Source organism: Phacochoerus africanus, chromosome 4, assembly GCF_016906955.1.
Source record: "Phacochoerus africanus isolate WHEZ1 chromosome 4, ROS_Pafr_v1, whole genome shotgun sequence".
Lineage (NCBI taxonomy): Eukaryota > Metazoa > Chordata > Mammalia > Artiodactyla > Suidae > Phacochoerus > Phacochoerus africanus.
In genome coordinates, this window is record NC_062547.1 from 61,524,035 (window position 1) to 61,548,228 (window position 24,194).

Sequence of the window (24,194 nt, forward strand, 5' to 3'; positions counted from 1 at the left end):
AAGTGTTAGACTAGAGACCATTCTCAGGCCCCGGAAGGGCTCCCCCTTCTTGCAACACATGGACTTCTGTTCAAAATGTTATCAGTCAGTAATGCTTCGTTAATTGTAACAAATGTACCATACAGATGTATGATGGTAAAACTAGGGGAAATGGGATCTACGGAATATAGAATATTTCTGTAATATCTTCGCTAATTTTCTGCAAATCTAAAACTATTCCAAAATAAAATGTAAAAAAAAATAGTAAAGCTAAAACCAGAAGGATGGAAGACTATACTTTCAGGGATCATTTCTATAGTTTGTGACCAGAGAAATTTCTCTGAACGTGTAGAGCACCCAGCCACATGTAAAAGAATGAAATTAGAACACTCCCTAACACCATACACAAAAATAAACTCCAAATGGATTAAAGACCTAGATATAAGACCAGACGCTATAAAACTCTTAGAGGAAAACATAGGCCAAACACTCTCTGACATAAATGACAGCAACATCTTCTCAAATCCACCTCTTAGAGTAACGACAGTAAAAACAAAAACAAACAAGTGGGACCTAATCAAACTTAAAAGTTTCTGCACAGCAAAAGAAACCCTACACAAAATGAAAAGACAACTCACAGAATGGAAGAAAAGATTTGCAAATGAACCAACTGACAAGGGATTAATCTCCAAAACTTATAACTACCTTCTGCATCTCCATACCAAAAAAACAAACAACCCCATCAAAAAATGGGCAGAAGATCTAAACAGACAATTCTCCAGAGAAGACATACGGATGGCCAAAAAACACATGAAAAGAGGTTCAACATCACTCATTACCAGAGAAATGCAAATCAAAACCACTCTGAGGTACCACCTTACACCAGCCAGAATGGCCATCTTCAAAAAGTCTGCAAACAATAAGTGCTGGAGAGGCTGCGGAGAAAAAGGAACCCTAGTACACTGTTGGTGGGACTGTAAATTGGTGCAACCACTGTGGAAAACAGTATGGAGAGTCCTCAGAAGACTCAAAATAGAACTACCATTTGATCCAGCTGCCCCACTCCTGGGCATCTATCCAGAGAAAACCATGACTCGAAAAGACACATGTACTCCAGTGTTCATTGCAGCACTATTTGCAATAGCCAAGACATGGAAACAACTTAAATGTCCATCGACAGAGGAGTGGATCCAGAAGATGTGGTACATATACACAATGGAATATTACTCAGCCATTAAAAGCAACGGAATAACAGCATTTTTAGCAACATGGATGGACCTAGAAATTATCATGCTAAGTGAAGTCAGTCAGACAATGAGACACCAACATCAAATGCTATCACTTACATGTGGAATCTGAAAAAAGGACAAAATGAACTTCTTTGCAGAGCAGATACTGACTCACAGACTTTGAAAAACTTATGGTTTCCAAAGGAGAGCGGTTGGGGGGTGGGGGGATTCACTGAGGGATGATAATGCTGTAAAATTGGGTTGTGATGATTGTTGTACACCATAAATATAATAAAATTCATTAAGTAAAAATAAATAAATAAATAAAATCTTCTTTTTCAGAGTGCCCATCATGGCTCAGCGGAAACAAATCCAGCTAGTATCCGTGAGGATGTGGGTTCAATCCCTGGCCTCACTCAATGGGTTAAAGGATCCAGCATTTCCCTGAGCTGTGATGCAGGTCAAAGACTCAGCTTGGATGCCAAGTTGCTGCAGCTGTGGTGTAGGCCATCAGCTACAGCTCTGATTCCACCCCTAGCCTGGGAACCTTCCACATTCATCGGGTGCCACCCTAAAAGGAAAAAAACATATCTTCTTTCTCTTCAGGGTTGGCTCTCCCTGATTATCAGGAAGTCGGCCCGATGTGTTAATAGAGTGTCTTGCCTCAATAAACTTGTCTTTTCTTCACTTTGCTTTGAATCTGGAAATTTCTTCTTTGTAACCCGCACACACAGTGCACAATGGTGGGGAGCCCCTGCTCATGGAAAGCAGAGGCTCTCCTGGGGTCTCCTTAGCAAGATCATCCTAGAAACATTGTCATTTGGCTGCTGAGTGGCTTAATAATGGGGGAGGGGCTTCTAGGCAGAGGGATGTCCAACTGGGGGCCTGGGTCCCTGGCTTCGGCCCTGCCAACCGTTTGACCCCCAAACTCAAATGGCTGACTCAACAGAATCTGAGCTGTGGCCAGACTGTGGCTAAAGAAGCCACAGGAAAGAGCACAACGCTGCCTTCCAGAGGTCTCGGCAGGCAACCGGAAGCCTGTAATCAGGCTGGTTTCTAGCAGGAAGCTCTGGGTTCCCTTGGTCCCTTGGAGGGGAGGGGAGCGCAGCCTGAGTCTTCTGAGCCTCCCTCCAGGGTGCAACCCCCTTTGGGGACCTCTCCCTGATCTCAGAGAGACAGCAGTGAGTGATGGCTTGAAGCCAGATCGTAATTCTCTGCTCAGGAATTGAGCCTGGGGAGCCAGAGTGAAAACCAGAAATCCTAACCCCAGACCAGCTAGAAGCTAGAAGAATTGCCCTGATTCTTGCTCCCATTGAAAGCAAGAATGTTTCAAGGAGTCAAAGATTGTAGAAATTGGTATGAAGTTTATTATTTTAGACACAGTACAACGTATGGGAAAACACACAGAGAAGTAGTTTATTTAAGAAGGAAGCAAGATAGTAGTACACACCCAAAAGAGGAGGGTGGGTACAGGCCTCTTCCTTCATGAGGCGAGCACCCAGGAGGTGATTTAAATCACTTATGTAGGACAGTTCTTCCCAGGCTTTGTTTTCCTTTGGCCAGTCATCTTGTTTTATCTCTCACCCTGAATGGGCCCAGGGCCCTCCCTGATATACGTGCTCATCTTTTGGCAAAGTTGGATTCCAGAGCAAGGGGTTCTGGGATGGTAGCAGGACTTATGACGGTCTGGCGCCCCTCCCTTTTTGACCCCTAGGAGTCTTTCTGCGCATGTGTAATTGGGGAGCTCTCCTTGACCCCAGGAGTGATTAAAGTGGTCCTCTTATCGTTCTACTCCAGCAGAGCTCAGCTTTATCCTTTAAATGTCAAAGAGAAGCAAGGCCCAATTTACTCTGCCTAACACGTCTCAGCTATTCTCAGCCCAGGGGCCCAGCTACCTCCTACCTCATCCCCAGAGGCTCCCCAACCCCTTTGGGTTCAGTGTCTCCCAAATGGACCAGATTAGGAGTCCCTGTCATGGCTCAGCAGAAATGAATCTTACTAGCATCTATGATGATGCAGGTTCAATCCCTGGCCTTGCTCTGTAGGTTAAGGATCTGATATTGCCATGGGCTGTGGAGTAGGTCACAGACCTGGCTTGGATCCCACATTGCTGTGACTGTGATGCAGGCTGGCTGCTACAGCTCCAATTCTACCCCTAGCTTGGGAACTTCCATATGCCACAGGTGCAGCCCTTAAAAAAAAAAAAAAAGAAAGAAAGAAAGACAAATGGATCGGATTGTCCTCCCTCAAAACAAGCTCCTCATTCTGTAGCCATGTTTCCACATTATCCACCTCTCCTTCTGCCCTGAGCCACAGACCGGGCTGCACATCCATTGGACACCTACTGGATGCTGAGGCACTTTATTCAAAACTCCTCTTTATTCAAAAGCTCCTCCTGATGAGGCTGCTTCTGTTATGGCCCCACTTTACAGATGAGGAAACTGAAATTCAGTAAGTTTACCTGGAATCCTAAGTTGTGTCAACTTAAAAAAATACGCACAACCTGAGTGTTCCCTTCACGGCTCAGCGATAACAAACTCAACTAGTATTCATGAGGACTTGGGTTCGATCCCTGGCCTTGCTCATTGGGTTAAGGATCTGGTGTAGCTGTGAGCTGTGGTGTAGGCTGGCAGCTACAGCAGCCGATTCTACCCCTAGCCTGGGAACTTCCATATGCCAAGGCTGCAACCAAAAAGGAAAAAAAAAAAAAAAAAAAGACAAAGACCAAATAGGCACAGCCTGAAAGTTGAAAGTTAAGTTTATTGGGGGTGAAATGAGGAGTTAGGCCCTGAAGTCAGCATCTTTTTTTTTTGTCTTTTGTCTTTTGTCTTTTCTGTCTTTATAGGGCCACACCCACTGCAGGCACGTTTCCGGTTTCCACTGCGCCACCACAGGCACTCCTGAAGTCAGCATCTTAAGTAACCCTGAAAAAACTGCTCAGAGGAGGTGGGGGAGCTAGGATATATAGGAGTTTGGTAACAACGGGCAGGCAGTAGGGAAAAAAGACTACTGCTAATAAAAGAGAACTAGAGGAGTTCCGGTTGTAGCTCATTTGTTAACAAATCCAACTAGGAACCATGGGGTTTCGGGTTCGATCCCTGGCCTTGCTCAGTGGGTTAAGGATCTGGCGTTGCCATGAGCTGTGGTGTAGGTTGCAGACATGGCTCGGATCCCACATTGCTGTGGCTCTGGGATAGGACGGCGGCTACAGCTCAGATTAGACCCCTAGCCTGGGAACCTCCATATGCCTCCGGTGCAGCCCTAAAAAGACAAAAAAAAAAAAAAGAAAGAAAGAAAACCAACCAAAAAAACAAAAAACTAGATACCTCAAGTTTAGGAATGTAGTGCTTTTCTGTGTACAGGAAGATTATGCAAGGTCTGGGCTCACTGAAACCATTCCTTCAATGTGCACCTCAGCCATCTGGGGCCAGTATCCTGTGTTTTCACCTCCTGATCTTCCTCAGGGCTCACCTTAAGAAGTGGCTGCAGTCTGATGGCTGCTAGGTGGCAGGTATTCTTTCTTTCCTTCCTGAGTTCCCTCAGGGCTCACTGGCTCGCCAGTTTAGAGGTGGCTGCAATCGCTGAGGACTGGGACATCCTCTGATAACTGACATGCGGGCAAATATATGATCTCTCAGGTGGCAGGAGCGGATTCTGGAAGTATGAGCCTGTTCCTGGCTGGAGCCTGTTGACTGGGCTGACCTCAAGTGGCCAAAAGTGGGAACCGCAGCCTTGGTCACGTGGGTCCCTCCCGCTCTTCTCCGGCTTCCCCGCAGGCTCTCACACCCTCGGTGGCTCCCTGTGGTCCTTTCCACAGGGCAGGGATGCTAAATCAACACCTGCTAGGTCACTACGGAGACCCCTGAGCTCAAATCCCAGTCTCCTCCATCACCCCCGGGCCCTGCCCCCAGCCCGCCAACACACCTCTCAGCCTCACTTTCCCCAGCTGGGGACTGGACAGAAAATGCCGTAGGCCTCTTCCGGTCATGGGACAGATGAACACAAAGCTGGCATGCACCGGATGCTCAGTAACTGCAATTGTCACCCTCAGAAACTTGGAGGAGAAGGGCAGGAACTTGACATGGGGTGTTTGAGGCAGCCGCAACTCCCCTCCCACAGGATCCTACTGGCGAGCATTCAGCCTGAGGCCATAATTTGGCAGAAACGACTCACCTTTTTTTCTGGAAAAACGAAAAAATAAACCGAAACTAAAAGCCTGGGCTGTCCTCTGCCTGTAGTAGCCCCATTCAATCATCTCCAAGTCAGGGGTTTTTCCAGCAACTTGTCATTGGTTCTCACAGCTCCTATGCTAATAAGGGGGCAGCCCCAGCCCCTAGAAGGCACTCTTGCCTAACTCTTGCCCAGACTCCCTCCGCACAGACCCAGATGTCACCTAGTTTGTATTCCTACAGCCCTTTACCCATGGTCAGCTGCTTGAGGGAGTCAAAGCTGCGAGACAGCAGGCCACTGCTGTGGCTGGTCTTCCTGCTCTGCCTGTTGGTGGTGGGTCAGCTGGTGTCTCTGATCATCTTTGCTGTCAAGGCCAACAGCAAGGGCTGCAAGGATGGCCTCCGAGCACAGCAGGAATGTCAAAACCACACGGACCATCTGCAGCACCAGCTAACTGTGGCCCAGGAGGTCTTACAGAGGACCAAGGCCCAGTACACCGTTTGCAACCAGACTGTGGTAAGTCACCACATCCCCTAGAGAGGGCCCTGGGCTTGGGGTGGGGTTGGGGGGCTCTCACAGTGTCTACATGGCAATCAAGATAGACCCTGAAACTGCCCCCTGAATGTTTCCACTGGGATTTGGGGACTGTGAAACACTTTCGAGGGTCCTGGGGTGGGGTGGGGCCTTAAAACTCCCCAGAGCACCCAAATCAGGGTGCCTCAATATCCCTGCTAGGATGTGGGGGAATGTCCAAACTCCCTGGCACTTGTGTGAGAAGCTAGAAACTCCCTTCAGGCTCCAGTGGAGGGGTGGGGAGCCGAAGTCCTCTCTGCAGGTTGGGACGGAAAACCTCACCAGGTCGGTAAGAAAGGAGGGGCTCTCCATACATCTGCTACTTCCTGACAGACTGAAACTTTAACTTGCTTCCCTGTATGGGGGGCCTTGAAACTCCCACTGGGCCTCAAACTTGGGCTCCCCCTCCCCCACAATATTCTGGTTTGGGGAAGACCTCTCAGTCTTCTTCTTGTGTAGGCACAAGTTTATGTGCCTGATGCACAGTGAGGCCAAATGAACAGAGATGTCAGAGACTGGAGTAGAGTAAGGTTTATTGCAGGGCTGTGTAAGGAGATGGATGGCTTGTGCCCCACCGCCCCACCCCCTGCAAAATCCCCAACTCCCTAAAGGGTTTCAGCAAAGCTTTATTTTTTATTTTTTATTTTTTAATTTTTATTTTTTTAGGGCCATCCTCATGGATGCTAGTCGGGCCTGTCGAGTGCTGAGCCACGAAGGGAACTCCCAGCAAAGCATTTTTACTTTTTTTTTTTTTTGCTTTTTAGAGCCACACCCATGGCATATGGAGGTTCCCAGGCTAGGGGTCTAATCACAGCTACAGCTGCCAGCCTACACCACAGCCACAGCAATGCAGAATCCAAGCCGTGTCTGTGACCACAGCTCACAGCAACGCCAGATCCTTAACCCACTGAGTGAGGCCAGGGATCCAACCGGCAACCTCATGGTTTCTAGTCAAATTCATTTCTGAGGAGCCACAACAGGAACTCCTTTTTATTTTATTTATTTTAACTTGATTTTATTTTATTTTCAGCAAAGCATTTTTAAAAGCTAAGTGGGGGGCAAGTCACAGGGTATGTGATTCACTCCTGCACAAGCCTCTGATTGGTTGAGGAGGTTAACAGGGACTCCTCACAGGGTTTAACTTTATCAACACTTAGGTGCCAGTAGTTCTGGGGGCTGACCATGCTCATGCCCACCAAGTGGCTAATTGCTTCCGTAAAACAACTCAGGATTGGAATTCCTGCTGTGGTGCAGTGGGTTAAAATCTGGCGTTATCTTTGTGGTAGCATGGGTTGGATCCCCAGCCCCACACAGAAGGTTAAGTATTCACCCTTGCTGCAGCTGTGACTAGGATTCCATCCTTAGCCCAGGAACTTCCAGACGCCGCAAGTGCAGCCCCCAAACAACAACAACTCAGGATTGTGCATTAAATACTGTTATCTAAGTTCTTGAGAGAGGTGCTAAAGCAGAGGGTATGGGGGAAGGCCCCATGGGGATCCTGCTCAGTTCCTCTTGGGCAATAGCCCAGGGATCTGGAAACTTCTAGAGTTTGGGCATAGGAAGCCTCCAAATTCCGGGGGGGCCCTCAAAACTCCCATTTCAAGGATTACATCCTTTCCTGTGGCCCTGGGAGGATGGGAGGTTGTGGGCATTCTTTAAGGTGGGAGATTGAGGTGTAGGAGAGAGTTGTCGGGGAAACTGAAGGGGGTTTGTGCCTGAGCTCCTCTGATCCCAGGGCCTATGGAGGAGTCCAGGGGCCAGGGACAAAAGTCTAGTTGCCCACACCCATCCCACTCCACCCCACGCTCTTCCCAGGAGAACCTACGAGATTCTCTGGAGATGGAGAAGACGCAAAGTCAGAAGCAGCTGAAGGAGCTTCAGGGTGAGAAAAGCACAAGGCCAGGCTTCCACTGAGGGGGCTGGGAGGGGTGGGCTAGGGATCGAAAAGGCGTAGGGAGGGAGCATCCCAGGGTTGGGGTTGGGAGAGAGGGAAGCGGGTAGACTCCACCTGGAGTGCGGAGGAGAGAGTCCGCCGGGTCTCCCAGCTGGGGCCGGAAGGGGAGGGGCTAGAAGCGGGGTCCTTCCCAGGGTGGGGCCAGGTGAGTGGGCGTCACTGAGCAGACACCTCCCCTCATTCTGTACCCACTCCAACCAGGAGAGATCAAGAGATTGAATCAGAAGCTGCAGCAGGCTTCGGAAGAGGCGGAGCGACTAAGGTCCGAGACGAACCCCCCCGCAGCCACGCCCCTTTCCCCCTCCCCACCCCCCAAGACTCCGGACCCCCTTGACCCAGAAAAACCCCCGCTGCTCAGGGGGCAAAGTTTAAGTCCTAGACTTGTCCCTTGGGTCACACAGCCATGGGGTGGCCACTGCCCACTCTCCTCCCCAGAGACGTGGTGGGGAAGGAGTGGAGATTCTTAGAAGCAAAGCCTAGAGCTGCTGGATCCCGCCTGGCAGCTGCCTGAGTTACCCCCATCTCTATTCCAAATGAAGGAAGGCGTTCGGGAAAACCACAGTCAACTCCGGCAGCTTCAGCTGCTCCAGCTCTTCGAGCCTCCTGTTCATTGCAGTCGTGGTCCTGGGCCTCAATGCTCTGCTGACCTGAGGTCTCCGGAAGCCGTCTGGTAAGGAGGGGGCAGCTGCGCGGAGAAGAAAACTGGGAAAGGCTAGGAGTCAGGGATGAGTCAGGGTCTAAGAGGTGGCCTGCCGTGGGGCAGAGGACTGGGCCCCCAGGGAAAGGATCTTGGGAAGTTCCCTGATGGTCTGCAGCTTAAGACTCAGGACGCCGCATCGCCACTGCTGTGGTTCAGGTTACATCCCTGGCCTGGCCACATGCTTCGTGCAAAAAAAACCCAAAAAACCACCACCACCAACAAAAAAACACCCTGCAGGAGTTCCCGTCCTGGCTCAGCGGTCACGAACCCAACTAGTCCAACTACTATCCACAAGGATGAGGGTTCCATCGATGGCCTCGCTCAGTGGGTTAAGGATCCCTCAAAGGGGTGAGCTGTGGTTTAGGTCCCGGGCTTGGCTTGAATCTGGTGTTGCTGTGGCATAGGTGGCAGCTGCAGTTCTGACAAGTGGATCCTTGGAACGTCCATATGCCCCAGGTGTGGCCCTAAAAAAAAAAAACAAAAAAACCCCACCTTAGGCTCAGAAGGGGCGGGGCTTCCAGAGAGAGGGGAGGAGTCCAAGTTCTATCTGCTCCAGAGTCTGTTTTGCTGTTTTTTAGGCCACAACCTGGACTGGCCTGCTTCCTGCTCTACTTCACCTTTCGAGGCTTCCTGACCTGGCCAGCTAAGGGGAGACCACATGGAACTCCGTCGTGGGGAGGAGGGGGGCATAGGGAAGCAGGGGTCTGTGGGGCAAGCCTAGAGGAATGCTTGGGGAGGGCATGGCAGGGGTGCAGGGAGTAGGGGCACCCATTTCTTGATGTCACGGTTTCTAGGTCACTTTCTTCTGGGGTCTTTGGGCTCCAAAAAGTAAACACTCCTTTTGAGGGGAAAAAACCTTACTCTCAAGTATTTGGAGTGTTGTTGTGTCACCTCCAAGAATCCGGGGCCTGCCCTTCAGGCAAGGGTGGACACTCACTGACATCCACACCCAGCCTTCTTTGCTCTAGAATATTTTCAGGAATCCCTGGGGTTCCCGCAGTCACCACCCCACTTTGTCCTGGTTCCCAGTTCCTTCCCACAGAAAGTGGGGGACTGGGATTCAAACCTGGATCTGCAGACACACACAGGACTGACCTATGTCACCATGCTCACCTACCCCCACCTTCTCCATCCCCCAAACTCTTCTTTTGTTTTCTTTTTTTTTTTTTTTTTGCCAAACTCTTCTTCATCCTGCAGTACCCAGTGCTGGGAACCCCTCAGCCAGGGAGCCATTCTGCTTCTCAAAATTGAAGCTACCATCCCACAGGCCCTTCAACCCACTTTCTTGGATCCTCCCACAGGCTGGAATTCCCTCCTCCTCTCTTATCTTACTTCCTTCAAATTCTCTTAGAATCCCAACTATTGTCCAGGCAACTTCCTGTTTGGGCCAAAAAAAAAAAAAAAAAGTTCCTTGTTGCCTCAGGGTCTTGGCCTGTCTCAACTAGCTGCTTGGAGCACCAGCTCCTCATTCTGAAGTTCAAGGGTAGGGTTTCTGAGCCTCTGAACTCTTGACATTTGGGCTTGATCATTCTCTGCAGTAAGGACTGCCCTGTGCACTGGAGGATGTGGGCAACATCCCCGGCCTCCAGCTACTAAATGCCCATAGCACCTTATCCCCAGGTTGTGACCCAAGGAAGAAAAAAAAAAATGCCTGCACAGTACCGCCCCTATGGCATAGGTCACAGCTACAGCTCAGATTGGATCCTGGGCCTGGGAACTTCCATATGCCGAGGGTGGGGCCAAAAAAAGAAAATAAATGGCTGGAGACATTACCAAGTTTCCCCCAGGGAGCACAGTCCATTCCAGTGAGAACCTCAGCTCAAAAGGATGAGGCTCGGAGTTCCTGTCATGGTGCAGTGGTTAATGTATCCGACTATGAACCATGAAGTTGTGGGTTCGATCCCTGGCCTTGCTCAGTGAGTTAAGGATCTGGCATTGACGTGAGCTGTGGTGTAGGTTGCAGACGTGGCTCAGATACTGTGTTGCTGTGGCTCTGGCATAGGCCAGCAGCTGCAGCTCCGATTCGACCCGCGAGTTCATTTTACCTCCACCAACAGCCCCACCTAACATGAGGAAAGTGAGACCCAACGACTGGACTTGCTCAGTGTTTCTCAGGCAGTGGAATCCTCTGCCCTCAGCATTTTCTCTTGACTGCCAGGAAACAAACCCTTCTCACATGACCTCAGTCCTTTCCCAACCCCACCAGGACATCCTCCTCTCATCCTCCCTCCCAGCTGGGGCCATTGGAAAGTCCTGAAACAGTCCTGACCTCCCCCACCATGCTGGGCTATGTTTTGCTGCTGGAATGGGGCAGATGTGCCCAATATTACAGGTTTGACCTGTTCAATTTCTCCTACCAAATCCCCACCCAATGTCCCCAGGGTATAAGCTTCTCTCCTTCCTAAAATTGTCCCTCTTCCCTGGCTGGCTGTGACCCCACCAGCGGTTGGAAACCAGGGCCTGAGGGGTGCGGTAGGCCCGTGGGGATTTCAGCTCCAGCAAGAATCTGGCAGTGACCAATGGCTGCTGTGTGTCCCTGCCCTGAGACTCAACCTCTCTGAGCTCCAGTTTCTTCATATGGAATGGCATTGGGGGGCAAGGGGCATTAGGGTGTTTTAAGGAGGGACACAGATTCTAGTTCATAGTGTTCACTCAGCTCACATTTACAGCACAATCGCTGTGTGCCAGGCCTGCAGTGGGAAGGAGGCAAGTGCAGGCTTTGCTTTTTTAGGGACTCACCCAGTCTAATGGGAGAGGCAGCCAGAAATCAGTCAAACACATAAAACGTAAATTTATAGCAGAGCTGAGAGAACTGATCAAAAGAGGCCTGAGTTAGTGGGGAAAAGAGGAGTCTGAAGAAGATGGTGGACAGGGGAGAGCTGATAAGGAGCAGTTAGCTGGGCAAAGAGGAAGGAGAGGGCCCTCGGGTGGAAGGAACCGCCAATGCAAAGGCCCTGGAGTTGGAATGCTCTGGCCTATGGAATACTGAGGGCTGGAGGGAGCCAACAGCTGGAAATGATATCAAAGACTTGCTGGGCCTGGTGGGAGGGGGCGGGGTTCCTAGGAAGGGGGGTTAGGTAGAGGATGAAATAGAGGAGGAGGAGAAAAAGAGGGGTGATAAGGAGGAAGAGGGGGAGAGGGAAATGGAAGACAGCCAGGTGGAGATGAAGGGGCAAGAGGATGGGCAGAGAGTGTGGGAACTAAGGTAAGTCTTTTCTATCAAAGCAAGCCTTGGTTACTCCATTTTGTTCCTGTGTCCTCTGAGACACTCTCCTCCGAGCCCCACCCCTCTTCCCTCTTCTCCCAGTAACAATTTGTTTCAAATTAGCCAACTGAGAAGAATGTGCCCCCTGACCTGACCAATGGGAAGGAGACAGATACACCACCTGCTTTAGGGATAAATAGGCGGGGTCTTCTTGGCACGCTTTTTGAGCATCCTGCCCTTCTGCAGAAGTCAAAGCCTTGTCCAAATCTGCCCATGTTCGTGTGTCTCATGTTCGGACACTGACGATCCGAGCCAAGAGAGAGGGAGGAGGAGGGTTTGACTCAGACTGAAGGGGAGTCAGGGACCCATGTAACCGCAGCTGGATCTGAGTCACATTGTAAGATCGCCCCCTGGTGGCATAATGGAGAACTGGCAGGGAGACAGGGCTGGTCCACCTCTGCTTCTACCCTCTCTCTGGCCCTCTCACAGTCATGAAAAGTGTGGCAGCCTGAGCCAGGCCAACCTCAGTTGCTCGAATAGCCTCTCGTCTTCTAGCCTCAGTTTCTCCATTAACAGAATGGGGACAAAATGCCCCCAGACCCTTGCCAAGCTAACTTCTGTACACATGGGGTACTCTGCAGATGTGCTGAGGTGATAGCCACAGAGTCCTATGGGCAGGACCTACTGTCATCTCCTCTTCACAGAGGGGGAAACTGAGGCTCAGAGGGCAACAGGCGGGATGTAGAGACAAGACTGGAACCCAGGACCCCCAATCCTCTTCTGGGCTCGGTAGCCTGGGCTGGCCGCTGGCATGGGTCCAGCCCCTCCCAACAAACTCAAAGCCACAGCCGGGCGATGGCCAGGCTGGGCGGAACCGTGGGTGTCCCTGGTGCCCCAAGGTGCCAATTAAATGCTCGTGGCTGTCTGGGGCCAGAGCTCTGGACAGCGGCATGGCCGAGCCGGGGCTGGAGCCCAGGCTGGAGCCTGGGCGCGCCTGGCGGGTCTTTGCCCTGTGCGGGGCTGCTGTGTTCCTCGCAGTGGTGGCAGCTGGAGCAGCCTTGCTGGCCTGGAATCTGGCCGCCTCGGCCTCCCGGAGGCCTCGCTGCCCAGAACCAGGAACCAACATCACAGAGCTGCCTGAGGACCCGGCACCTGAAGTCAAGGATCTGCAGCGCCAGCTGGCAGAGGCTGCCCAGCGTGAGGAGGCCCTGACCAGGCAGCTGAACCAGGCTGAAGTTGTTCGCCGGGAGCTGGAGGAGGCCTTAAAGGCTTGTGAGGGCCACCAGGTAAGTGGATTGGGTGAGGGGCTGAGGAATCCAGAATATGTGGGGACAGGGCACATACATCCTTGGGGTCCCCACCCCTGCCTTGGTTTTTCCCACTCTTCATTCAAGGGAGGCAAATGCCAACTCCTACAATGCCAGTTCATCCTTGAGTCTACCTTCTGACCAAGAAGGCTCCACTGTCCTCTGCTATGTGCCAGATCAGTGGTGGAGGCTAGGGAAGCCTCAGACTCCTGAGCCCACCTGAGGAGGCCCTGTGCTAATCCTCCCCCCAGGTATCCACTTAACTCCCCCTCCCCAACAACCAGTGTCCAGCAGCCCTATTTTGAGAAGGGACATGTATGTCACCTGTAATTAGGAGGCTAAAGTTGGCCTCTTGGAGGAGGTACCAGCCAGGTCCTCCCTTTTCCTCTTGCCACCTCCTTCCAACTCTTTCTTAACCCCTCCCAGGCCTGGGCCTTGCAGAAAAGCACCCTTAAAGTCCCAGCCATTAATTTTTATTTTTTATTTTTTTTTTTTTTCGTCTTTTTGCCTTTTAGGGCCGCACCCATGGCACATGGAAGTTCCCGGGCTAGGGGTCCAATTTGAGCTACAGCTGCCGGCCTACACCACAGCCACAGCAATGCCAGATCCTTAACCCACTGAGCAAGGCCAGGGATCGAACCTGCAACTTCATGGTTCCTAGTCAGATTTGTTTCTGCTGTGCCACGACAGGAACTCTCATTCAGATTTATTGAGTAACTGTACCTGTACCTGTAACTACCTGTATCTCTGGGTACCAGGCCCAGCAGAGGTCTGAGCGGCGAGTGAATTTTAGAAATCAAAACAGACCCTTATGCCTCTCAGGCCTTGAGCAGCTTGCAGTTCAGATTCTGACCCTGCCCCTCAGTGAAAGATTCTGAGGAAGCCAGGCGGGTAGTTTTGCAGAATGTCTCACAGAGGTGACTAAGTATACCCTAGCAACCCAACTGTCAACCACCACATTGACTTGTTTTGGTCTGAAACCCCTGTCTGCAAGTTTAGATACAGCTGGGATTGGAGCCAGAATCTGTCCCCAGAGCTCAATTTTTTCTACCTCCCCTTGGCCTCGAGTTGGGGCCTGTGGACCAGGGCAGCAATCTCCTTCCATGCAGGCACCTGTTACCTCTCCATACCCCGGACTTCAGAGGCCACTTCTGTGTTTACAACTGCAGGACCTCAAAGGACACTCCAAATACAGCTCAAGGAACTCGGGTTCAGCTTCCCCTAGAAAGGGCGAGGTTGATTCACTCCTCCCCTCCTCCGTTCCCCCATCACTTCCCTCCCACTCCACAGAGTCAGCTTCAGACCCAACTGATGACACTGAAGACCGAGATGGACGAGGCCAAGGCACAGGAGACTCAGATGGGGGCTGAGAATGGGGCGCTGACAGGTGCGTTGGGGGGCAAAGGGGTGGGCAGGGCTAGGGATGGGAGGAGCCTACAAGGTTACTAGCTATGCAAATGACACACACGGGTCAAACGTAATCCAATTGAACGAGAAAATTTGTGAAAGAAATGCACATAACATGCAAAGTTCATACAGATGTCTCACAACAGTGCAAGTGGGAGTTCCCATCGTGGCTCAGTGGTTAATGAATCCGACTAGGAACCATGAGGTTGCGGGTTCAATCCCTGGCCTTGCTCAGTGGGTTAAGGAACCGGCATTGCCGTGAGCTGTGGTGTAGGTTGCAGACACGGCTCGGATGCCACATTGCTGTGGCTCTGGTGTAGGCTGGTGGCTACAGCTCCGATTAGACTCCTAGCCTGGGAACCTCCATATGCCGTGGGAGCGGCTCTAGAAAAGACAAAAAAAAAAAAAAACAGTGCAAGTGCCCCAAAACATGCATACTCTGCGTTGGGGCTCCCAAAAGCTATGAAAAGCTATGCAAATGGCACGTGAAACTCATGCAAACAGCACACAGACTTAAATAAAACAAATCACGCAATTAGTATGCAGACTATAAACCGGTGTGAGCGGGACGGGAGCCTGCTCTCCAGCCTGACCCGGCTCCCCGCACCCGCAGAAGCCCTGGCGCGCTGGGAGGCAGCGGCCACAGAGTCTGCGCAGCGGCTGGACGAGGCGCAGCGGCGCGCAAGCGCGGCGGAGGCCGAGGGCGAAGCCTGCGCAGCCCGCGAGGCGGCGCTGCGGAAGCGATTGTGAGTGAGGGGTGGGCGAGTGGAGGGGGCGTGGCGTGCCGTGTGGGCGGGGTCTTGGGGAGGGTCTTCATGAAGGTCCAGGTGTTAGAACCTAGGAGGAGGTGTGGGCTTTTTGGGGGCAGGAATCGCCACTTTGGGGCTGGCACTCTGGACACCTGGGTCCCAGGGGTCGGGCGCACCGGGGAGGGAGGGGAGCGGAAGTGAAAGTTGCAAGAAAAAGTTAATTTCGAGGGAGGGCCTGGGGGGCCTGGAGGCGGAGTTTCTGGGAGGAAGGCTGGGAGTCCCTGAGGAGGAGTCCCAAAACTGGCCAGAGATGGAGATCCTGGAGCATACGCTCTCTGGAGAGTGGGGTTTTCAGGAGGGGCAGAAGAATGCCGGAGGGTCTCTGGGGACCTGGATTCAGGTGCTGACAGGCCCCTCCCCACTGCCCGGCAGTAACGCCCTGGAAGCCCAGACGGGCCCCCAGCGCAGAGTGCCACACTCCCGGACCCGCTCGGGGTCCCGACCTCGGCCCAGCCCCCGCTCGCGCTCTCGTCCGGGAACCTCGGGGGGCTGCCGGCGGCCAGCGCGGCGCGCACGAGGGTGAGTCAGCCCTCAGCAGGATGAGGGCTCGAGGACAGGAGGACAGACACTGGGGGCCCTGCGGGGACAAGTGTAGAGGTGCCCACGCTGGATAAGGTGCTCAGTCGACAACCATCAACGCTCGACTTCTGACCCAGCAGCCGCCCTTAATGGAAACCGCGAGAAAGAAGATTCGACCCTCTCTCCCTGACCATCTAGTGCTTATTCTACAGACAGGGAAACTGAGGTCCATTTGGTCACCAGGTGAGATAGTGCAGAGCTGGGATTTAATCCCCTCTAAGGACAGCGTTGCCCTCATCTCACAGACATGAGCACTTAGGGTCCAGCCTGGCCCAGGAGTGACCAGCAGGGGTCACTCCTCCTCTCTGGTCCTCACTCTACCTTGTCTTTAAAATGAGTGTTTGGAATCATGAGAACCAGCAGATCCTTGACACTAAAAGCTGACAAAGATGGCACAATGGGAAAACCAGAGACCTCCCTCACCCTACCGCATAAGGAGGGTACAAAACTGCCAAATCAAATTGTATCAGAAAACAAAGTAACACATTTTTAAAATATGCCATAACAAAGAGACATGCCTGAGATGCAGAGATGACTTAATATTTGGAAGTCTGTTAATAAAATTCGCCATACTGATGAATCAAATGAGAAAAATCTGAAAAGGTCATCAAAGTAACAATTTCATGTAAGAAATTATATTGTATCTTTCTGTTTGACTTATTTCAGTCAACATAATACCCTCTAGATGTATCCATGTTGCTGCAAATGAAAAGACTGCTTTTTTATGAGAATATTATGAATAATATTCCATTGTTTAAATATATAGCTATATACCATATATATATATACTACATTTTATCCATCCATCTGTCAATGAACACTTAGGTTCTAATCCCCAGACCTTAATCAGAGTTTGCTGACTATTCTGATAATGTCCTTTATAACTAAATAATATATTGGCCTATGAATTGCTGTCGGTTGTTTTTTTTTTCTGCATCTGTGGCATGTAGAAGTTCCCAAGCCAGGGATCAAACCTGAGCCACAGCAGCAACAAAGCCCGATACTTAACCTGCTGCACCGCAAGGGAAATCCCACAAGGAAAGACAGATCTAGATCATTCCTCGATCTGTCTTTATCTTTCATGAGATTGGCATTATTTTTGGAAAAGCCCAGGCCAGTCATTTTGTGGTGTTTGAGTCTGGCTTTTTTGCAATGTTGCCTCATGATTCATTTCAGGTTGGCACTTTTCACAGGAATGCCTCAGAAACAATTTAACTTAACAATATTATCTGCTGGTAGTATGACTGTATGTAGAAAACCCAGGAGAATTCATGGAAATTTTCCTATACCTAAACAAGGTAGAAAATCCTTTGGAAGAAAAGAAGGATCCATTTCAGATAGATTTTTATCCAGGAATAAACTACTTTCCTTATTATGTAAGGATCTTATCTAAATTAATTTTTCAAAAATAACTCAGAGGGAGTTCCCTTTGTGGCTCAGTGGTTAACTAATCCAACTAGGATCCACGAGGATGCAGGTTCGAACCCTGGCCTCACTCAGTGGGTTAAGGATTTGGCGTTGCCGTGAGTTGTGGTGTAGGTCGCAGATGCAGCTCGGATCCCACATTGCTGTGGCTGTGACGTAGGCCAGCAGCTGCAGCTCCAATTCAACCTTTAACCTGGGAAGTTGCATATCCCGAAAGTGTGGCCCTAAAAAGCAAAAACAAACAAACAAAATTAAAAGTGCACCTACTGTTTGACCCATCCATTCCTCTCCAAGCAATTTTTCTGCAACCATATTTTTAAATTAAAAAAAAAATTTAGGAAATTCCATTGTGGCTCAGCAGGTTAAGAACCCGACTAGTCTCTGTGAGAATGCAAGTTCTATTCCTGGCCTCAATCAGTAGGTTGAGGATCTGGTGTTGCTGCAAGCTGCTGTGCGGTCACAGCTGCAGCTCCGATTCAACACTTAGCCCAGGAACTTCCATATGCTACAAGTGTGGCCCTAACAACAACAACAACAAAATTAATCTACAATCATATTTAAATGCATACAAAATGATGGACTAAATGCAATGGAGAATCCTTGGTTGAATCCTGGAAGAGAAAAACAGTGAGGAAATGAAATAAAGTCGAGAGTTTAGTTAATAGTAATACACTAAGATTAATTTCTTAGTTTTGGCAAATGAACCATGGTATATAAGACGTTAATGATGGAGGAAGCTGTGTGAGGGCTATTCAGAAACTCTGTATTATTTCTGTAAATTTTCTGTCATCAAAACTTATTCCAAAATAAAAAGTTTACATTTAGGAGTTCCCTGGTGGCCTAGTGGTTAAGGATTCAGTGTTGTCACTGTTGTGGCTCGGGTCACTGCTCTGGTATAGGTTTGATCCCTGGCCCAGGAATTTCTGCATTGCTCAGGTGTAGCCAAAAAAGAAAAGTTCACTTTTAAAAAGGGGTTGGGAAGAGCTCCCATTGTGGCTCAGAGGTAATGTACCTGACTAGTATCCATGAGGATGCAGGTTCAGTCCCTGGCCTTGCTCAATGAGTTAAGGATCCAGCATTGCCATGAGCTGTGGTGTAGGTCACAAATGCAACTTGGATCCCAAGTTACTATGGCTGTGGCATAGGCTGGCAGCCGAAGCTCCAGTTTAACCCCTAGCCCTGGAACATCCATATGCTGCATGTAAGGCCCTAAAAACCAAATAAAATAAAATAAAAGAATAAAAGAATATAAAAGGGTGGGGAGAGGAGAAATGAAGATATCATTATCACATACTTGGTAATTGCTAAAAATTGGAAACAACCTCAGTGTGCACCGACTGGAGACTATTTAAATGAGCTTCCATCCATCCATACCATGGAGTGCTATACAACTGTTTAAAAGGCCAGCACAGATCTTCCCTGAGAGGCAATAGTGTAAAAAGCAGGAGAGTGGGAGCTGTGGTGTAGGTTGCAGCTGCGGCTTGGATCCTGCGTTACTGTGGCTCTGGTGTAGACCGGCGGCTACAGCTCTGATTAGACCCCTAACCTGTGAACCTCCATATGCCGCGGGTGCAGCCCTAGAAAAGACAAAAAAAAAAAAAGCAGGAGAGGGATCATGTGTATACATCTTTTAAAATTTGGGACTGGGGGTATAGTTCCCACTGTGGATCAGTGGGTTACAAACCTCACTAGTATCCATGAGGATATGGGTTCGATCCCAGGCCTCGCTCAGTGGGTTAAAGATCTGGCCCATTGCTGTGAACTATGGCATAGGTTGCAGATGTGGCTTGGATCTCAGATGTGGCTATGGTGTAGGCCAGCAGCTACAGCTCCAATTCAACCCCTAGCTTGGGAACTTCCATATGGTGTGGGTATGCCATAAAAAAAAAAATTGGGGGACTGGGGGAAACATCCAAATATCTCTGAAGGAAACACTGGTCACAGCTGTGGAAAAGGAATTCTGGAAAAGGGTTCAGGGGTCTGGGGATTGGCGAGGGAAACAGGCTCATGTACCTCTGTATACTTTTGTAAAGTTTGCATTTTTCAACTCATGTGCATGTATTACCTTTAAAACAATTAAAATTTGTTTCAAAAAAATTCTGAAAGGTCCAGTGTAAAGAGGGGGGAACTGGAACCCTTGAAACTCTGATCCCCTCTCAGCCGGTCCTGTTCAGTATCCTCCCACCTACTTTAGAGATGGCTTAGAAGTGCCTGGTCAGAGTCTTTACTGGGAGAGGGCCCACTTAGCCGGGCAGAATTGAGAGGCCCCCCACCAAATGAGGTGAGGCTGAGGGGCAGGATGACGGGCTAACCGCTTTGTTCCGTTTCTGGCCACCAGGAGCCGCCCCAACCTGTAGACCTAGTTGCTGCTGGCTGAGGACGCAGACCTTAAGGGGCTGGGAGGATGGCTCTGAAACACCCGACCTACCCCCTACCCACCACCCCCAACTCTGGCATAAACCCAGAAGTAAACAGGAAATGGCTTCTCCTTCTGGAGGCAGCTAAAGCTGGAAGACTGCTCTCCGATTGTGTGGGGCCCCAGGGACTTAAGGCCCCTCACGGTGCAGCTATGGGGTCCAAGGCTGATCCACAGAAAGGGCTGGGCTCAGAGACCTAAAATATTATCATTATTATTCACTTATGCTACTAGCTTCACCTTGGCCCTACCTGCCGGAACCCTGAAGATCAGCTTCAGGGAAATGAGGAGCCGTGACAGGTGTGTGAGTAGGAAGGGCACCCATCAGATCTGATGAGAGTTGGGAGAAAAGAAGGAGGACAGAGGCTGGGGGCTGTGGATCCCCAAGGGAGGCCACAGGACAGAGTAGGTGAGAACTGCAGGCAACTTGGGGAGAACAGGCCCCCATCCCTGGCTGGGACTGAGAACACCCCAGCTGCCCAGCCTCCCAGACCCACCAGCCTCCTACCCCACAGGGGTAGACCCTGGCATTCCCTTGCCCTCTTCTGCCTCTCTGTCTCCACCTGTCTGATTAACACTCAAAGTCTCTGTCTGTGTTTCTGTTTTTCTTTCTTTTTTTTTTTTGGCCGCATGGCATATGGAGCTCCTGGGCTAGGGATCAGATCCAAGCCATACTCACCATACTCAAGACTTAAGCCACAGTGGCGACCACGCCAGATCCTTAACCCACTGTGCCAGACCGGGGAGCGAATGCTTGTCCCAGCACTGCCAAGATGCCAATGAGTCCATTGCACCACATCGGGAGCTCCTGTCTCTGAGTTGTCGTCTTTTTTTTTTAATGACTGCAGATGCAGCATAAGGGAGTTGCTGGGCCAAGGGCACTGCCATGTACCCTGTAGCAACGCTGGATCCTTAACCCACTGGCCTGGGTCAGGGATCGCACTGGGGACTTCCACAGAGACAAGCTGGATCATTAACCCACTGTGTCACAGCGGGAACTCCTTGTTTCTGAGTCTTTATCTCTGCCTCCACCTTGTCCCCAGCACACTCTCCCAGGTCCCTGTGCTGGCCTCCTCTATTCGTGGTCACCCTAGAGTTCTTCCACGGCTGCAGAAACAGGAGTCAGAGGGTAGATGGAAAGGGAAGGCCTAGCACAGACTGGGTGGAGGGCACTGGGGTGAGAAGCAACCTGATCTTGTTGGTGCTCAGTCCCAGTTAAGAAAATAGCTCAGCTTTTTTCAGCCAAGAACACGGACACCTGGGGAAGAGGGGTTCATCCCCCTCTACAGGGCTCTTTGCCTCCTTCATCAACTCCAAAGGCCCAAAACTTAATGTCCTTTGCATTGAACCAAAAACCAAATACATTGGCATACAAGTGGGGGGTTTTCTGGACTTTGCTGAAATTTTTCTTTGCCAGAATTCTCACTTCCTCCAGAACCTTCCTGAAGTTCTGTGGGAGTTGTTTAAAACCTGCTGTCTCCTTAAGATCCTCAGTATCAGTCTTCAGAGTGACAAGGACTTGACTTCCTCATGAAAGCTTTCCTGTCTCTGCCTAAACAATCAAATGAAACCAAATGGATAGTTTCTAGCTTAGAAAAGAAGTTTAAAATCAAAGTCTGATTTTATGATGACCGTCGAGGGGAATTCAGAGAGATACATGCACAAAATTTCCTGTGACCATGATAAACAGTTTTCAAGGAAAAAACCAAACACTCACATCACTTGATGCATTTGACCTCGTGTGAATGCAAGGACCCATTGCTCCCTCCCTCTGGAATATTCTGGCCAGGGATGCAGGCAGAACATCTTCAGAGAGTCTGTTTTTAGAACTTTTGCTGGCAGGGGTGTCAATGAAAACAAATTCTATGGAGGACAAATTGGTGACAGCTGTCAAAATATAAAAATGTTACTGCTTTAGGACCTAGCAACTTCACTTGTGGAGATTTGTTCACTGAAACAAAAAATTTAGAAATGGTCTAAGTGCCCATTGATAATTATGGCAATGTATATGGTGAAAACCTAAACAGCCGTCAAAAGGAATCAATAAAATCAACAGCGCTGCTGTGGCTGTGACGTAGGCCGGCAGCTACAGCTCTGATTCAACACCTAGCCTGGGAACCTCTATACGCTGTGGGTGCATCCCTAAAAAGGAAAAAAAAAAATTTTAACACATCTCAAAGTCATAATGTTGAGCAAAAGAAGGGTTTCATCATTACCTTTCCTTTTTTTTTTGCTTTTTTTTTAGGGCTGCACCTGCGGCATATGGAGGTTCCCACACTAGAGGTCCAATTGGAGCTATAGCTGCTGGCCTACACCACAGCCACAGCAACACCAGATCCAAGCCGTGTCTGTGACCTACATCACAGCTCATAGCAACGCCAGATCCTTAACCCACTGAGCAAGGCTAAGGATCAAACCCACAACCTCATGGTTCCTAGTCAGATTCATTTCTGCTGCACCACAACAGGAACGCCCCTTTTCCATTTAAAAAAAACTAGATTTTAAAACAAGTTATTGGGAAAAGAAACATTACAAATCAAAACTGTGAGATGAAATTGCCAAAAAGAAACAGAATGTTATTTTTGAGCTTGATACAAAAGACTTTAGTGTATATATTTAAAACTCTTGGGGTTTTTTTTGGTTTTTTTTTTTGTCTTTCTGCCATTTCTTGGGCCGCTCCCATGGCATATGGAAGTTCGCAGGCTAGGGGTGGAATCGGAGCTGTAGCTGCCAGCCTACGCCAGAGCCACAGCAACGCTGGGTCTGAGCCGTGTCTGTGACCTACACCACAACTCACGGCAACGCCGGATCGTTAACCCACTGAGCAAGGGCAGGGATCAAAACCGCAACCTCATGGTTCCTAGTCAGATTCATTAACCACTGCGCCATGACGGGAACTCCTAAAACTCTTGTTTTTACACTGTGACAATTGCTCAAAATTGTAGTACATCAGCACCATTGGGTCTAGAGTAGCTTTTTTGTTTTCTGGGAGTTTATGGATACTTTTGTTTTCTCTTGACAACAGATATTATGTTCATATATACATATGGGCAACATCTTCAATATGTCATGAAGAATAGTCAGGATCTTAAGTACATTACCAAGACTGTCACACCTCCTGGCATTGGCCCAGGCACCACCTCCATGTCTGAGCTCCTTAGCTGGACCCTTGTCACCCAGGCTCTATCCCTGTCATGCCCCTTTCACCTGGTGATCCCAGTAGCACCTGGGGCAGTGCCCCTCCCCTGTGTCTCAACTCCTCAGCCTACGGGCAGAGGCTGCACATAATCCAGCTCCTCCCACCTTAAAAACATATCATTTATTGGAGTTCCCCTTGTGGCTCAGTGGTTAACGAATCCAACTAGGAACCATGAGGTTGCAGGTTCGATCCCTGTCCATGCTCAGTGGGTTAAGGATCCGGCGTTGCCATGAGCTGTTGTGTAGGTCTCACACGTAGCTCGGATCCCATGTTGCTGTGACTCTGGTATAGACCGGCAGCTATAGCTCCGATTTGACCCCTAGCCTGGGAACCTCCATATGCCACGGGAGTGGCCCAAGAAATAGCAAAAAGACAAAAAAAAAAATTTATTATAAGGCTGTGTGCCAGGCACCATGACAAGTGTTTCACAACTGGCCACGGTGTTTGGTTTTAGACAAGAGAAAACTGAGGCTCAAGAAGTCACTTGTCCCAGGTTACACAGCAATAGTTGGAAGAGCAGGAACTTGACTCCAGAATCTAAATTGAAACCATGTATTCACTCTGCCTACATGGCCCCCCATTAATGAAGATGCAAGATGTCCTCTCCCCACCCCCACCCACCCCCTGGGAATCTGGATGGGCCTGACCAACCTGGAGAAATAGCTGGTTGGGCACCACTTGCAGCCCCCAACCCTCCTCCCTCCCAGCAGTGACTGGGAAGGGTCCGGAATCAGGAACCACTGGGTAGCTGTAAAGGCCAGAGGTCAGACAGGGGTTTCCTGCCCACCCCTGGGAACTTCCTCCTTCCTGACCCAACTCCTGCCTCCTTGATCAACACCACCCTGGAGGACCCCTCCCCGCTTCACTACCCCCAACTCCATCATCCTGGCTGATAGGGCAATTGGTCCTCATGGCGACGCCTTCATCCAGCTGTTCCCCCAGCTGTTCCCCCTGCTCCCCAGGCAGGGGACAGCAACTGTTTTATTGTTACCCACCCATGATCCAGACTCCTCTCCATCTCCTTACCTGTTCCCTGTCCCTCCCACTTGTCAGCTTTGATCCCATGGGGCTAGGGTCTGTGTCCCTCTGTCTGCTCAAGCCTGAGGACCACCCCCCCCATGTCCAGGCCTGAAGCTCCTGGGGGCTCTGGCATCACCCAGCTGAGAGGGTTTCTCCAAAACTTCTGGGGGGAATGGGCAGGATACCCAGAATCCTTTGCTTCTTGGTCCTGAAATCCCCTCC

The 24,194-nt window shown here is 50.1% G+C and overlaps 2 protein-coding genes and 1 pseudogene across 2 annotated transcripts; all 3 read left to right on the forward strand.

Annotated features, from left to right (window-relative positions):
* The first annotated feature begins 267 nt into the window (after positions 1 to 267).
* Positions 268 to 348, forward strand: LOC125126625 (uncharacterized; annotated as a pseudogene).
* Positions 349 to 5,536: 5,188 nt separating this feature from the next.
* Positions 5,537 to 9,465, forward strand: BST2 (bone marrow stromal cell antigen 2). Its single transcript, XM_047776645.1, has 5 exons — positions 5,537 to 5,894; positions 7,767 to 7,833; positions 8,107 to 8,167; positions 8,445 to 8,575; positions 9,184 to 9,465. The coding sequence occupies exons 1-4, from the start codon at positions 5,595 to 5,597 to the stop codon at positions 8,554 to 8,556; spliced, it is 540 nt and encodes a 179-aa protein (XP_047632601.1). The 5' UTR covers positions 5,537 to 5,594; the 3' UTR covers positions 8,557 to 8,575; positions 9,184 to 9,465.
* Positions 9,466 to 11,750: 2,285 nt separating this feature from the next.
* On the forward strand, positions 11,751 to 16,481 carry CCDC194 (coiled-coil domain containing 194). The gene is made up of 4 exons (XM_047776646.1): positions 11,751 to 13,096; positions 14,408 to 14,504; positions 15,138 to 15,270; positions 15,706 to 16,481. The coding sequence occupies exons 1-4, from the start codon at positions 12,761 to 12,763 to the stop codon at positions 15,854 to 15,856; spliced, it is 717 nt and encodes a 238-aa protein (XP_047632602.1). The 5' UTR covers positions 11,751 to 12,760; the 3' UTR covers positions 15,857 to 16,481.
* Positions 16,482 to 24,194: the final 7,713 nt, after the last annotated feature.

Coding starts and splice junctions, on each gene's coding strand:
- BST2 (XM_047776645.1), top strand. CDS start 5,595: ATGTCACCTAGTTTGTATTCCTACAGCCCTTTACCCATGGTCAGCTGC. Junction 7,834..8,106: donor GCAGCTGAAGGAGCTTCAGG/GTGAGAAAAGCA, acceptor CACTCCAACCAG/GAGAGATCAAGAGATTGAAT. Junction 8,168..8,444: donor GAAGAGGCGGAGCGACTAAG/GTCCGAGACGAA, acceptor TTCCAAATGAAG/GAAGGCGTTCGGGAAAACCA.
- CCDC194 (XM_047776646.1), top strand. CDS start 12,761: ATGGCCGAGCCGGGGCTGGAGCCCAGGCTGGAGCCTGGGCGCGCCTGG. Junction 13,097..14,407: donor AGGCTTGTGAGGGCCACCAG/GTAAGTGGATTG, acceptor CCCACTCCACAG/AGTCAGCTTCAGACCCAACT. Junction 14,505..15,137: donor TGAGAATGGGGCGCTGACAG/GTGCGTTGGGGG, acceptor CCGCACCCGCAG/AAGCCCTGGCGCGCTGGGAG.